The sequence below is a fragment of the Delphinapterus leucas genome, chromosome 20 (genome assembly GCF_059928025.1).
Source record: "Delphinapterus leucas isolate spDelLeu-1000000601 "Yukka" chromosome 20, BTC_Dleu_Yukka2, whole genome shotgun sequence".
Taxonomy (NCBI): Eukaryota; Metazoa; Chordata; class Mammalia; order Artiodactyla; family Monodontidae; genus Delphinapterus; species Delphinapterus leucas.
In genome coordinates this window covers 4,880,919-4,895,450 of record NC_143148.1, presented here as the reverse complement: position 1 = coordinate 4,895,450, position 14,532 = coordinate 4,880,919, and the positions used below count along the sequence as shown (strand labels likewise).

The window sequence follows — 14,532 nt, the reverse complement described above, 5'->3', positions numbered from 1 at the left end:
AGCCTGTGCTCCGCAACGGGAGAGGCCACAACAGTGAGAGGCCCATGTACCGCAAAAATAAATAAAAATAAAAAATTATTTTATTTTATTTTTGGCTGCATTTGGTCTTCATTGCTGCATGCAGGCTTCCTCTAGTTGTGGCAAGGTGGGGGGCTACTCTTCCTTGTGGTGCACAGGCTTCTCATTGTGGTGGCTTCTCTTGTGGAAGCACAGGCTGTAGATGTGCAGGCTTTGGTAGTTGTGGCTCGTGGGCTTTAGAGCACAGGCTCAGTAGTTGTGGCGCATGGACTTAGTTGCTCCACAGCACGTGGGATCTTCCTGGATCAGGGCTCGAACCCATGTCCCCTTCATAAGCAGGTGGATTCCCAACCACTGCACCACCAGGGAAGCCCCCATCAAATACATTTTTAACCTTTTTATCACTTCTCCTTCTGGGACCCCTATAGTGGGAATGTTAGTACACTTGATGTTGTCCCAGAGGTCTCTTAAACTGTCCTCATTTTTTAAAAAATTGTTTTTCTTTTTGATGTTATGATTAGATGATTACCATTATTCTGTCTTCCGGATTACTTATACTTTCTTCTGTATCACCTAGTCTGCTGTTAATTCCTTCTATTGAGGTTTTCATTTCAGTTATTGTATTCTTCAACTCTGACTGATTTTTTATTATGTTTTTTGTTCCTTGTTAAAATTCTCACTGTGTTCATCTATTTTTCCCCTCAAGTTCCATTAGCATTCTTGTTACTAATGCTTTGAACTCTTTATCTGGTAAATTGTGTATCTCTCTTTTATAAGTTGTCTTTTCAGTTATTTTTTTTCTTTTTCTTTCATTTGAAACAAATTCCTCTGTCTTCTCATTTTGGTTAACTTTCTCTGTCTCAATGAAATTAGGTGAGTCAGTAAGCCTCCCTTATGTGGGAGCATCTCTATGCGGTTGCGTGTGCCCAGTGGCTTTGGTGGGAGAGCTGCATCTGAAGTAAGCACAGGTCACGTCTTCCCCAGGGTTGCTATCAGCTGTCACCTTGGTGGGAGGTGCTGCTGGAGATGGAGGAGATAGAGCCAGAGCCAGGTGCGAGCAGGAACTTGCCCTCCCCTCTGCTCAGTGACCATCACCACCCTATTAGGGGTGGGGTTGGGTCCCAAGGTGCTGGAGCAGAAGCCCTGAGGGTAGGGCCCAAGCTGGTTCTGTTTCCTCTGAGTGTGTGCCCTCCATCCTCCTGGCAACAGCACCTTCAACCCAAAAGGAGCGGTGCTGAAGCAAGAGGGGTCAGAGCAGGTGCCCGGTGTGGGCTGGAGTGTGTTGGGATGTTCCTGGCATGTCAGAGTTCCAGACAACTCCTCATCTGCCGCTTCCATGAGCACCAGTAATGAGTGCTCTCCCCTCTCCCCCTGTTCAGATGCAGTGCCGGGTCTAGCCTGCTCTTCACCACCCCCCTGCTTCCCCAAGTGCACACTCCCCTGCAGTGGTAGTCTCTTCCCTGGTGGGGAGCTGTGCTGGAGCTAGAGGGGCTGGGGCGGGCACTTGGTGTGGGCCAGGGCACTCACTGGAGCAGTCGGGACACTGGCCAGAGCCCCGGGCAGTTTCAGTCTGCTTCCTTCACCACCTTGTTCCTGGGAGTAAGTGAGCATGCGTGTGGTCTTCACAAGCGGAATCTGTTTCTTACAGCCCTCCTTTAAGTCCCGCTGGTTTTCAAACTAACCAAGGGGAATTGTCTTCCTGGGGTTGGACCCCAGGGCTAGGGTGCCCAGTATATGGTTTGAACCCCTTACTCTCCAGGGAGGATCTCCAAGCTTGTGATATCCCTGTGGATCCCACCCTGATTGCTTCACCTCCCTTCCTGCGTGACTCTGTGTATATCTTTCTTTACAGCCTTGGTTGTACAGGAGTCCTTTTACCAGTTTCCACTTAGTTTTGCAAGAGAATTTTTCCCCATGTAGATGTAAAAATATTTTTGATATGTTCATAGGGGGAGGTGAGCTCAGCACCCTCCTCCTCCACCATCCTCATCTCCTTCCTCCAGGTCTAACATGGTTTGACTCCAGTTGGATTTTTTTTTCAAGAGATCTAGTTAAAACATTTGGATTAAAGTAAAATAAAGAAATATAGGGCTTCCCTGGTGGCGCAGTGGTTGAGAGTCCGCCTGCCGATGCAGGGGACATGGGTTCGTGCCACGGAGCGGCTGGACCCGTGAGCCTTGGCCGCTGACCCTGCGCGTCCGGAGCCTGTGCTCCGCAACGGGAGAGGCCACAACAGTGAGAGGCCCGAGTACAGCAAAAAAAAAAAAAAAAAAAGAAAAATATATGTCATGGCTTTTTAACCTATTAAAAACACAACATGACCATATAATAGACTTTACAGTAGGTCATCAGTATAATTAAATGGTACTATTACAACATTTATTAAGGTACAATTTCCCAGTACTATTACTTGATGAATAACAAACATAATCTAACATTATATATGTGTGTGTGTGTGTGTGTGTGTATGTTTATGGTCTAATATGTGGTAAATATTTCAAAGTGCCTCTTCTCAGCTAAAAATTTGTATTTCTCTATTTCCAGGCCACAAGGTTCAACATATCAATATCCATTATTTCAAACTCATTCTTTGTTTTCAATTGATTGTATCTTTAATACTTTACAGAGATAGCTATATTAAAATATTTCCTATACTTGAGACAACTGTTTTGCTCCTGCAGAAATCCACCTGCCATCAACTCCACAGAAACAAAAAGGATTCGTGACTTTCTTCCCCAAATAAGTATTCCTCCACTGTGTGTGTTTAGTAAAAACCTCCGCTTAATTCCTCATGTAATTGACATGAGAGTACTCCTTCAAATCGCTTTCTTTCCAATACGCTCAGATGGCATCCTCACACTATACAGGAAAATCTATCTTCTACAGATGCCAAAACCCATGCCATCTTATCCCAAACATCACGTCTTTTTAAATTTTCTCACTCACCTCATGGTTTTTTTTTTTCTTTTTTTAAAATTGTCCAAAACATCTTTATACTCTCTTTTTCCCCACTCCATTTAATCTGGCCATTGCTACATGAAAAAAAATTAAATATGCTGTCTTCCTATATATCATTATACTTCACATGAGCACCATCTTTATAACGATGAAACATACAAATTTCGTAACTTGGCTTCTAATATACCTACTCTCTGAAACTGATTTCCATTCCATCTTCACCCCATGGTACCTCATTACTCCCTGAGAACATTTTTCTCTTCAGTTTCTTAATGACCATCCTGCATGCTATTCTTTTTTTTCATGGAACTTTTCCAGGAATTCCATGTTTAGTTAATTTCTGGATAAATTCATTATGTGAAATTGAAAGTTACACACTCAAAGACATCCTCAGGATGTCCAGATTGTGTCAGGCTCTACTGTTTTTTTGTTTCTGTTTTTTTAAAATTTCATTGACTCTGAACTACTCCACTACAAACATTAATACAATTCAATTGTATAAGTAATTACATAATAATTACATAATGTTTCATTTACAGTTGCTACTACTTTTCATCGTTTATTATGGGGCAGAATTTTATGTCTTGTGCACCATTCCCTTGTGATGTGACTTCCATAATTTCACTTACAGCTCCGTGAGGATGAGTGAATACACAAGTGAACATGGTACAAAAACATAACTTTATCTCTTTCTGATAAGATCAGGAGCTTTTGCATTCCTTACACAGGCAAAGCAGAGCCTGTATTACATTGACGTTATGTCTTGTGAGAAGAAAGGGACTGACAGTTGGGAAACATGCAGCAACGAATGCAGAGATGTTCACTGGTAACCAACTGGGATTATTAAAAAGAGCAACACAGACTTGGAAGATGGAGAAGAGAGTGTAAACCTACTAGTAGGTTTACTACTAATCAACCTACTAACCTTCCAAGCCTCCATCTCATGCTTATCCCTCTTCTTTTATCAGACCACAACAATCTTAGTCACTCTGATTTTATAGCAATAACAAATGAACGTAAATTCTCTCTGTGTGTGTGTATATAGATGTAGTAGTTACTGGGGAAGTCTAGCTTATTGCTCTTATTTCTGGCTTGGAAATTGGGAGGGTTTGAACAGTAAACCCAGAAAAAAAATGTAGACTTGTATGCAGAAAAAAGGATTAGTTGAACTCACGTTGTATATTTATTTATTTACAAAAGCAATCAATTCTGCTGAAAATGCAGGGAAAAAATGTTGTAGAGGATGGTAGTAACCATTCAACATTCTTGAACTGAGCAAGTAGCAATGACTTATGTGACAGTTAAATAGTAGCATCTGTTAAAACTTACTATCGAGGTGCTTTTTGGGGGGAGAGGCTTATAGATTTATATATTTCTATGTATATTTTTCTCTTTAGACTACTTGAGAATGGGTCCATATTGGCAAAATACATTTTACTAGAAAGCATCTTTATCACCACTTAGACTTCCAAATTCATTGGCATTGAGTTGGACAAATATATGCAATAATTTATAATATAAATTGCTGTCATCATGGTCTTCCTTTTACTTATAGGGCTTGGAAATTCTCAGGCACTTTGGTTCTTTTTCTCTGCTCATACTTAACTGATGCTTGTTCTTGCGGGTCTGAAGATTAGGAAAGAACTCACTGTTGGGTAGAAAAATTTCTCAGGGGAGCAGAGAAGTCAGCAAGATACAAGAGCTTCACTGCCAGACTCTCACCAGTCAACTCAGTATTTCCTGCTCATTCCATATGAGAACCTGTCAGCCTCCCCAGATCATATAAAAGAAAAAGCTTCTCCCCCCCCCAAAAAAAAGAAAGAAAAAGCTTCTCAAAGCACTACAATGGTCTCCTTGGGAATGACAAATTGATTGTAGTTTTAATGGTAATTAACAGCTTTTAAAAAGTTAATTAAGTTTTTCACACATATCCTCTTGAGCCTGCTTTCGCACTGCAGCTAAAAGTGAAAAGATAAATGCAGTTCTGAGGGGAGGGGAGATCACAGAAATGTAAACCCATATCTAGGGGTCTGACTGCCCCCCATGTAACACAGGTACTGGTTTTCAAACCATCACACTGCATTGCACAGCATCCTGGGAACTGAAAGAAGTCGTGTTACAATTTTCTATTTCAGTCTGAGAGGGAGAGTCTGCCAGTATCAGGAACAGGGGTAAGTGATTATCTCAGAAAGAGGAATTCTTCAGGGTTCAGATCTAGTCCAGCGCCAAAGCCACACAGAAAGATGGAATGATTCTGAGCTGGACTAGTAAAGAGAGATCAGGATTATAGATCCAACATCAATCCATAATGTTTCCTGACTTATGGAGTATGATTTAGTGTAATCCACAATAACCTTGATTCCCAGCATTGATTCCAAGTGATAATGCAGCTTGACTTTTAATTTTCTGAAGAACCATAGTTTTGAACGCAGTCTGAAGTTCAGCCTCGTTTACTGAAACCATATATTAAATTTTCAGGATTACTGAAGATGTGCGTGCCTATAACACCTTCTGCTTATCATAAAGAGTAAGATGAATCTACAAGTTATTTAGGCCTGTGCAGAAATGGTGAATCGAAATGGCATTTCCTGGTATAAAACTGTTTCCTTTGGGTATATGAAGTACTTAATGGAGACCGTAATTGTTACCTCCTGAAAATGTCTTTGGTCTGTTTAATTTGATGAGTCTGTTTTCCCTATTGAAGAAAAGGAATCAGTACATAAGAAAAATGTAAATTTATGATGAGTCTCAGATAGCCGCAGTCAGACACAAATATATCGTGATACTTTCACTTATTTAAAAATGTTCTACTGTCGATTAAAAATGTCTAATTCCAACTTAATAAAAAGCACAGTTTTACACATTAGAGGAGATTCCATTTTGCATACTTTCTTAAATGTTAAAATATAAGACAATCCACCTTTCTTGTTAATACTTTTACTCATGAATTAGTATATTCGTGGATACATGATCAGAAATTATTAGAAATTATTCTACACTAGCGATTATATTACACATTAGTGATTCATATCCACTACTTTATGGCACAGTATGATCGATAATTCCTGTGTTTGGTGGTATTACATTTCGTTCAGGCACAAAAGCGGTTGACACTTTCTATTGTGGTCCTGACACTGAGCCGCTCTTGTATTTATTAAATCCAACTTAGCCATGTGGCAGCTTTCTGTAGTATTTAAAAATCCCAGAATTTACATTTGGTTAAGATCTCTAAATCTTTATGAACAATTGTTATTTGTCTATGAAATACATTTTTACACATAATGGAAACTTGTTACAACTAAAATTATAAAATAAATGACCACTGACTTAAAATATTACGACACATTATCAAAGCAGCTAAATATATATTTAAACTATTAGGAGAACACAGCTACCTGGATTTGTCAGTATGTCATAGTGATTAAACGTGCTAGGTTTTTATCAGACAAGTTAAGTTTAAGTCCTTTCCTGCCTATAACTATGGTATAAATTTAGTCCAATCACTTAATTTCTCTGTGCCTAAGTTCTCCTCTTCTTGAGAATAAAAGTAATAGTAGTTCCTTCTCACAGGTTTGGGAAAAATAAAGAAGTTACCAAGTACATATATGACCTTCATAGCAGTGATTCACTCATCAGTAGAGCTCTTTTTTTTTTTTCAGATTTTCTCTGCTTTTATTTTATTTTATTTTCATTTTAAATTAATTTTTTTATTTGAGTATAGTTGATTTACAATGTTGTGTTAGTTTATGCTGTACAGCAAAGTGAATCAGTTATACATATACATATATCCACTCTTTTTAAGATTCTTTGCCCATATAGGTCATTACAGAGTATTGAGTAGAGTTCCCTGTGCTATACAGTAAGTTTTATTAGTTATCTGTTTTATATACAGTAACATGTATATGTCAATCCCAATCTCCCAATTTATCCTTCCCCCCTTTCCCCCTTGGTAACCATAAGTTTGTTTTCTACATGTGTGACTCAATTTCAGTTTTGTAAATAGGTTCATTTGTACCATTTTTTTTTTAGATTCCACATATAAGTGATATCATATGACATATAAAAGCTCTTTAAAATTTATATATTAAAATCTTGGAAACCTCTTATTAAAAGAAAAACATTAAGGTAATCTATCTCAGTGGAAACTAATAATAAGTTGAGAAGATTGGATTTCAGTTGATATAACACATGTAACACATGCCTCATCTTTCTGTTCAGGAAACTCTAGCTCAGAAGGGAAATATCATTCACAGAGAACTGACAGGATGGTTGCCAGAGATTTTGCAGTAAAATGATCTTCCTATCCCAGAATATACTTGGAATCCTGGGAAATTTCTCTCTTCTTTACCATTATCTCTTCTGTCACTTCACTGGATACAGCCTAAGATTCACAGATCTGAGTGTTGAGCGTCTGCTTATAGCCAAATCCTTGGTCATGCTCTCTGCAGGAATCCCAAGGACAATGGGAGCGTTTGGGTGGAAACATTTTCTCAATGATGTTGAACGCAAAGTTGTTTACTGTATTCACAGAGAGGCCAGGTATGTGTCCATTGGCAACATCTGCCTCTTGAGTGTCCGCCAGACCATCAACATCAGTCCCAGGAACTCCAGGTGGGCACAGCTTAAAATGAAAGTTCCCAAATACATTGAATCCTCTATTTTCCTCCGCTGGATTCTGCACATGTTGATAAATATTATATTTACTAGGTGTGTGACAGATAATGGGAGTAACAAAAACATCACAAAGCAAAAAGATTTGGGATTCTGTTCTGCTTTAATTCATAACAGAATCACAGTCTTACTGAATGTAGGATTATTGTTATTTCCTGATGTTTCATGTTTGGTGCGCATGATCTGGTCCTGTGGCTCCATGGTTTTCATCTTGCCTAGGCACAAGCAAAGGGTGCTATACATTCATACAACCAATATCTCTCCAAGATCCTCCCCTGAATCTAGAGCCACCCAAAGCATCCTTGTCCTGGTGAACACTTTTGTGTCTTTGTACACTCTCTCTTCAATCTTTCACATGTGTTTGGCTCTTTTTAACAATCCCAGCAGGTGGCTGGTGAACTCTGCTGCACTGATTACTGCATGTTTCCCAACTGTAAGCCCCTATATTCTCATGAGTCATGACCTCAGAGTATCCAGGCTCTTCTTTTCTTGTATAAAGATTAAATAATCACCTAGTCTTATGAGACATATGTAAATTGCTTGTATTTGCACTTTGTTCAGCTGTTTATTCATCCCTCTTTGAGTCCTAAGTACAATTATTAAACAGTCACTTACAAGGGTGGTGAACAAAACAGTTAAGTTTGTGCTCCTAAAGAAGCAATACATTGGGCTTCCCTGGTGGCACAGTGGTTGAGAGTCCGCCTGCCAATGCAGGGGACACGGGTTCGTGCCCCAGTCCGGGAAGATCCCACATGCCGCGGGGTGGCTGGGCCCGTGAGCCATGGCCGCTGAGCCTGCGTGTCCGGAGCCTGTGCTCCGCAACGGGAGAGGCCACAACAGTGAGAGGCTCGCGTACTGAAAAAAAAAAAAAGAAGAAGCAATACATCATAATACAATTTTAAATACATTATTATGCAATTATCATATAAATACTTATGTAAATGAAATTTTATTAATGCTTGTAAGAGAGCTTCAGAGTCTAGGCAGTATTAAGCAGGAGTTGAGACTTAAGGAGAAGTGTTTGTGTGTGTAACTATCAATCTGGAATAATAATTTTCCTAGAAATAAAGTATGCATGGAACTGTAGGAAAAGCTACATGACATAAACAGCATCCAAGATGGTCATTCAAGAAAAAAAATCCCAGAAAAGAGTGAACAGTGTGGTGCTAAGCTGAAGGGTATTTCAGATTCAGAGAGTAAAGATTTGGGGGGGCCTAAATATGAACTTCTTATATTTCATCTTTGAAGAGATTGCACTCATTTGAAATGTGATGTTATGAATGCACATTTAAACATTTTCATTTGGAATTGGCCAGTAAGATCTAGAGTGGCTGAAAGAGAGCACAAAACATGCTTTTGCTAATTTTTTAAAGACATCAGGTGAGTGTTGAAAATTTTTAAATACATGATTTCTGGGGTGAAATTGCATGTAATTTGATGGGCTTCCCTGGTGGTGCAGTGGTTGAGAGTCCGCCTGCCGATGCGGTGGACACAGGTTTGTGCCCCGGTCCAGGAGGATCCCACATGCCGCGGAGCAGCTGGGCCCGTGAGCCATGGCCGCTGAGCCTGTGCGTCCGGAGCCTGTGCTCCGCAACAGGAGGAGCCGCAGCGGTGAGAGGCCCGCGTACCACAAAAAAAAACAGAAGTAGAATTAAAAATTGGGGAAATAGCCAGGAATTTTAAACAACTACAATTGATATGCTAAGAGCTGTAATGGATAAAATAAACAGCATGAATGATTAGATGGCAATATAAGCAGAGAGATTAAAAAATTAATAAAAATCAAAAAGAAATGCTATACATTAGGAAAAAAACTAACAGAAATAAAGAATGTGTTTGAGAGGCTTATTAGTAGACTGGACACAACTGAGGAAAAATATCTCTGTGCTTGAAGATGTAGTAAAAACCTCCAAAACTGAAGCAAAAGAGAAAATGGGCTGGAAAAGAAAAACAGAACAGAATATGAAAAGATTGTGCAACAATTAAAACAGTGTGTCATATGTACGATGGGTATATGAGAAGGAGAATAAAGAGAGAAAGGAATACAAAGTATTTGAAATGGTAATGACTGAAAATTTCCCCAAATGTCTTACATCAAACCAGAATATCCAAATCCAGACAAAAACATTAATAATATTCATAATAACAGACCAATATGTCTCAGGAACAAAGATGCAAAAATCTTCAATTAAATATTAGCGAGTTGAATCCAACAATGTTTTAAAAGAATTGTGCAATCGACCAAAAGGGATTTATCCCAATCAGGCAAGGCTGCTTCAATACTGCAAAATTAAGTACTTGTATCCATGTCATCAACACACTAATGATGAAAAAATATATGATAATATCAATATGCAGAAGAAAATTTTGACAAACTTCAACACCATTCTTGATAAAAACTCTGTGTAAACTGGGGATAGAAAGAAGCTTCCTCATGTTAATAAGGAAAATCTACAAAAAACCTTACAGCTTACATCACACTTGATAAGAAGCTTTCTCACTAAGTTCAGGTACGAAGCAAGGTTGTCTCCTTTCACTATTTCTTTTCAATATTGTATAAGAAGTCCATGTTAATGCAATTAGACAAGAATAGGAAGTAAAATGAATACAGATTGGATACAAGATAGATTGGAAGAAAAAAATAAGAAAACTAGCAACTGGATTAAAAATGGGTCAACAAACTTAACAAATACCTCACCAAAGAAGATAGACACTTGGCATATAAGCCAAGTGGAAAGATGAACCACATCACATGTCATCAGTGAAATACAAATTAAAAATTCAATGATATAACACTAAATACCCCTTAGAATGACCAAAATTTGAACAGGGTCAATAACAAATGCTGTGGTGGATGTGGAGCAATAGGAAATCTCATTCATTGTGAGTGGAAATGCAAAATTGTACAGCTACTTTGGAAGACAGATTGCCAGTTTCTACAATAATAAACATCCCCATACCATGCAGTCCATCAGGCTTGCTCATTGGTATTTACTGAAAGGAATAGAATATTTACTTCCACAGAAACCTGTACATGGATATTTATAGCACCTTTATTCAAAACTTGAAAGCAATCAGGGTGTCCTTCAGTGAGTGAATTGATAAATATACTCTGGTACATACTGGGAATGGAATACTATTCAGTGCTAAAATGAGTAAGCATCAAGGCATGAAAATATATGGAAGATCCTTAAACACATATTACTAAGTGAGAGAAGCCAATCCGAAAAGACTACATAATATATGATTTTAACAATATATTTGCTAAAGACACAGGTGTAAGACATTAAAAGTTTCAGTGTTTGTAAACTCAAAATGGATTAAAGACCTGAATACAAGGCCAGACACTATAAAACTCTTAGAGGAAAACATAGGCAGAACACTCTTTGACATAAATCGCAGCAAGATTTTTTTTGACCCGCCTCCCAGAGTAATGGAAATAAAAACAAAAATAAACAACCGGGACCTAATGAAACTTAAAAGCTTTTGCACAGCAAAGGAAACCACAAACAAGACGAAAACACAACCCTCAGAATGGGAGAAAATGTTTGCAAACAAAGCAACTGACAAAGGATTAATCTCCAAAATATACAAGCAGCTCATGCAGCTCAATATCAAAAAAACCAAACAACCCAATCCAAAAATGGGCAGAAGTCGTAAATAGACGTTTCCCCAAAGAAGACATAGAAGAAGCACATGAAAAGCAGCACATGAAAAGATGCTCAACATCACTAATTATTAGAGAAATGCAAATCAAAACTACAATGAGGTATCACCTCACACCAGTCAGAATGGCCATCATCAAAAAATCTGGAAACAATAAATGCTGGAGAGGGTGTAGAGAAAAGGGAACACTCTTGCACTGCGGGTGGGAATGTGAATTGGTTCAGCCACTATGGAGAACAGTATGGAGGTTCCTTAAAAAACTACAAATAGAACTACCATATGACCCAGCAATCCCACTACTGGGCATATACCCTGAGAAAACCATAATTCAAAAAGAGTCATGTACCAAGATGTTCATTGCAGCTCTATTTACAATAGCCCAGAGATGGAAACAACCTGGGTGTCCATCATCGGATGAATGGATAAAGAAGATGTGGTACATATATACAATGGAATATTACTCAGCCATAAAAAGAAATGAAATTGAGCTATCTGTAATGAGGTGGATAGACCTAGAGTCTGTCATACAGAGTGAAGTAAGTCAGAAAGAGAAAGACAAATACTGTATGCTAACATATATATATGGAATTTAAGAAAAAAATGTCATGAAGAACCTAGGGATAAGACAGGAATAAAGACACAGACCTACTAGAGAATGGACTTGAGGATATGGGGAGGGGGAAGGGTAAGCTGTGACAAAGCGAGAGAGAGTCATGGACATATATACACTACCAAACGTAAGGTAGATAGCTAGTGGGAAGCAGCCGCATAGCACAGGGAGATCAGCTCAGTGCTTTGTGATTGTCTGGAGGGGTGGGATAGGGAGGGTGGGAGGGAGGGAGACCCAAGAGGGAAGAGATATGGGAACATATGTATATGTATAACTGATTCACTTTGTTATAAAGCGGAAACTAACACACCATTGTAAAGCAATTATACTCCAATAAAGATGTAAAAAAAAAAAAAAAAGCCCAAGAAATAAAATTACTCTTTAAAAAAACCAAAACTGTTTAAACTTAAAAAAAAACATTGGTATGGGTGCATACACACTTAATATGATATTTCAAAATATTTAATGCTCTCAAATAATATTTAGAAAATGGACATGTTTCCCTTTTTTTATTTTTATCTCAATTAATGCACTATATAGATGTGATAAAATATAAGTATTATGTAAGGAGTGGGGAGAGAACAAACTATAGCCATACAATTCTTAAAACATAGAAACACACATACAATAGGGCAAAAACACCAAAAAAAATCATCTGTTAATTCAGTTATAATGTGCATTATTACTTAATATTGATCATTACTTCCTTTGTGTATCATCAAGTACACATTTATGACATCATTTCCAAAGGCTTTTGTCCCTTTCCAACATACATTTTAATCCATCCTCCATTGCTGCCTTTGGTTTATTTTCAAAGAAAGCTGTGATGTAAAAACCTTCATGCACCTCCTCTCTGAAGATGGAGGCTCTCTCACCTACAGACAGGAGGTCGCTGCAAATCATTTTGTGAATGCATGTGGCCCCAGGGAGAGGAGGGGGTGAAAGGACCTAAGGACTCAGGGTAACTTTTGAGAGAATTCTGAGAACAAGTCTCACACAATCCCAATGCCATCATGTGATTCCTGTCAATCACTCACCTCCCCTTCCCCAAGGGCATATGAACTAGGCTGGGACAGGGCCATGCCCATAACAAAAAGAGCCCCATCCCCAGGATATCAGGCTGAGAGCCAGTGCTTCTAGAAGTTACAGCCCCAAATTGCTCACCCTACTCAGAGGTCTCAGGTGTGCTGTGTGTGATATCGCTATAGCTCAGTGCTATGGAAAACAGGTCTTGTAGGCAGTAACATCAGCACCAGCAGAGAACTTGTTAAACATGTCATTTCATGGGTTCACCTCAAACCTGCTGATTCATAACTTCTTAGATTGGGGAGCTGAGCCCCAAAGGATTTGTATTCACTTTAAAGCTTCAGAGAAAACGTTTAGCTAAGTGACTCTCATCTGGTTTCCCAGTGGGATCACATGACCAATATAAATAAATCACATCACCTGTGCCCTCCCCACAGCGTCTGGCTATTGGTGCTGTGGGAGCGTCAGTGTTGTTTGTATTACGTGCTCCAGGTGATTCTAAGGTGAGGCCTGGGTGAAATACGTCAGCTCACCGCTACATTTGTGAGAGTTCAGACAAAGCTTCAGTCCTGGGAGAGGCAGCGGGGTCGCCTGTACGGGGGGTTGGAAAGGGAATGTCAGTGCAGCCCACATATTCTGTGTTAGAAGAATTTTTGGTTGTCTGTATGAGGAGAGAACACTGTAGACAACAAAGAAAAACCTCAGTTTGTTTTCCTTGTAGTAGCTGATTGTTCCCCAGTCTCTCCTGAGACAAAGGACAGGAGAGGTTGGCTTTTTCAGCATTTCAAGGTCCTTCCGCCTGTGGCTGTGCTGGGAGCAGGTGAAGGAGCTGTGCTGACACCACTGAAGGTATATTCTCAAGATGCTGGTGTGATTCCTCAACATAATATTGATGAGAAAAGGACCCAGCACAGGAGGAGAAAGAGGAGGAAACGGCAGTTTCTCAGGTAAATATCCAGTCCTATATCAGAGGCTGTGTCTGCTTTTCCTCCTGAAATATCATGGGCTAAGAACTTACAAACCTTTAATTCTCTACTTCTGATGTTGCCTAGTGTGGTTATTTTCAACTACTTAATTTTTTTTCCTTTTATTATAGTCAAAATCAGTGCTTTAGAATACTTCTCCCTCATATCCCAGAGCCTTTTCTCAGGTGTCTGCATCAAGGCTCCCTGCAGAGCCTGAAGAATTCTCACCAAGAATTAATGACTTTCAGCTACTGAGAGCTCTTTGTGAGAGATCAACACGGGAAGGCATTGATAGCCAAGCTTCCCACTGGGGTGGGGTTGGATCTGGGGATCTTAGTGAAGAAGGGAAGAGTGAAGTGTTTAGTTGATATATGGATGCAACATCAGCTCTTTAGAACAGGATTAAGGAAATGCACGTATAAACAGGTTGACTTTAATGGTCCAGAATTCCTCAGAAAGTTCTGAAGAAAACAGACTATTTGTAAGAAAAACTTACTATTTAAATGCACTGTTAGGGATACGGAACAAGGGAGGTATATATGGATTGGAATTTGCATAAAACTCATATTTTCCCCTGGTAGATTCTGATTTCCTTATTTTTGCCCAAAATACCTAAGC

The 14,532-nt window shown here is 39.1% G+C and overlaps 1 protein-coding gene across 1 annotated transcript; it reads left to right on the top strand.

Moving 5' to 3' along the window:
* The first annotated feature begins 169 nt into the window (after positions 1 to 169).
* On the top strand, positions 170 to 13,056 carry LOC111180498 (vomeronasal type-1 receptor 4). Its single transcript, XM_089902112.1, has one exon. It carries the CDS (start codon positions 7,268 to 7,270, stop codon positions 8,153 to 8,155), a length of 888 nt encoding a protein of 295 aa, XP_089758238.1. The 5' UTR covers positions 170 to 7,267; the 3' UTR covers positions 8,156 to 13,056.
* The last annotated feature ends 1,476 nt before the right edge of the window (positions 13,057 to 14,532 follow it).

Bases quoted from the DNA above. Each gene is read 5' to 3' on its own strand.
- LOC111180498 (XM_089902112.1), top strand. From the start codon at position 7,268: ATGATCTTCCTATCCCAGAATATACTTGGAATCCTGGGAAATTTCTCT.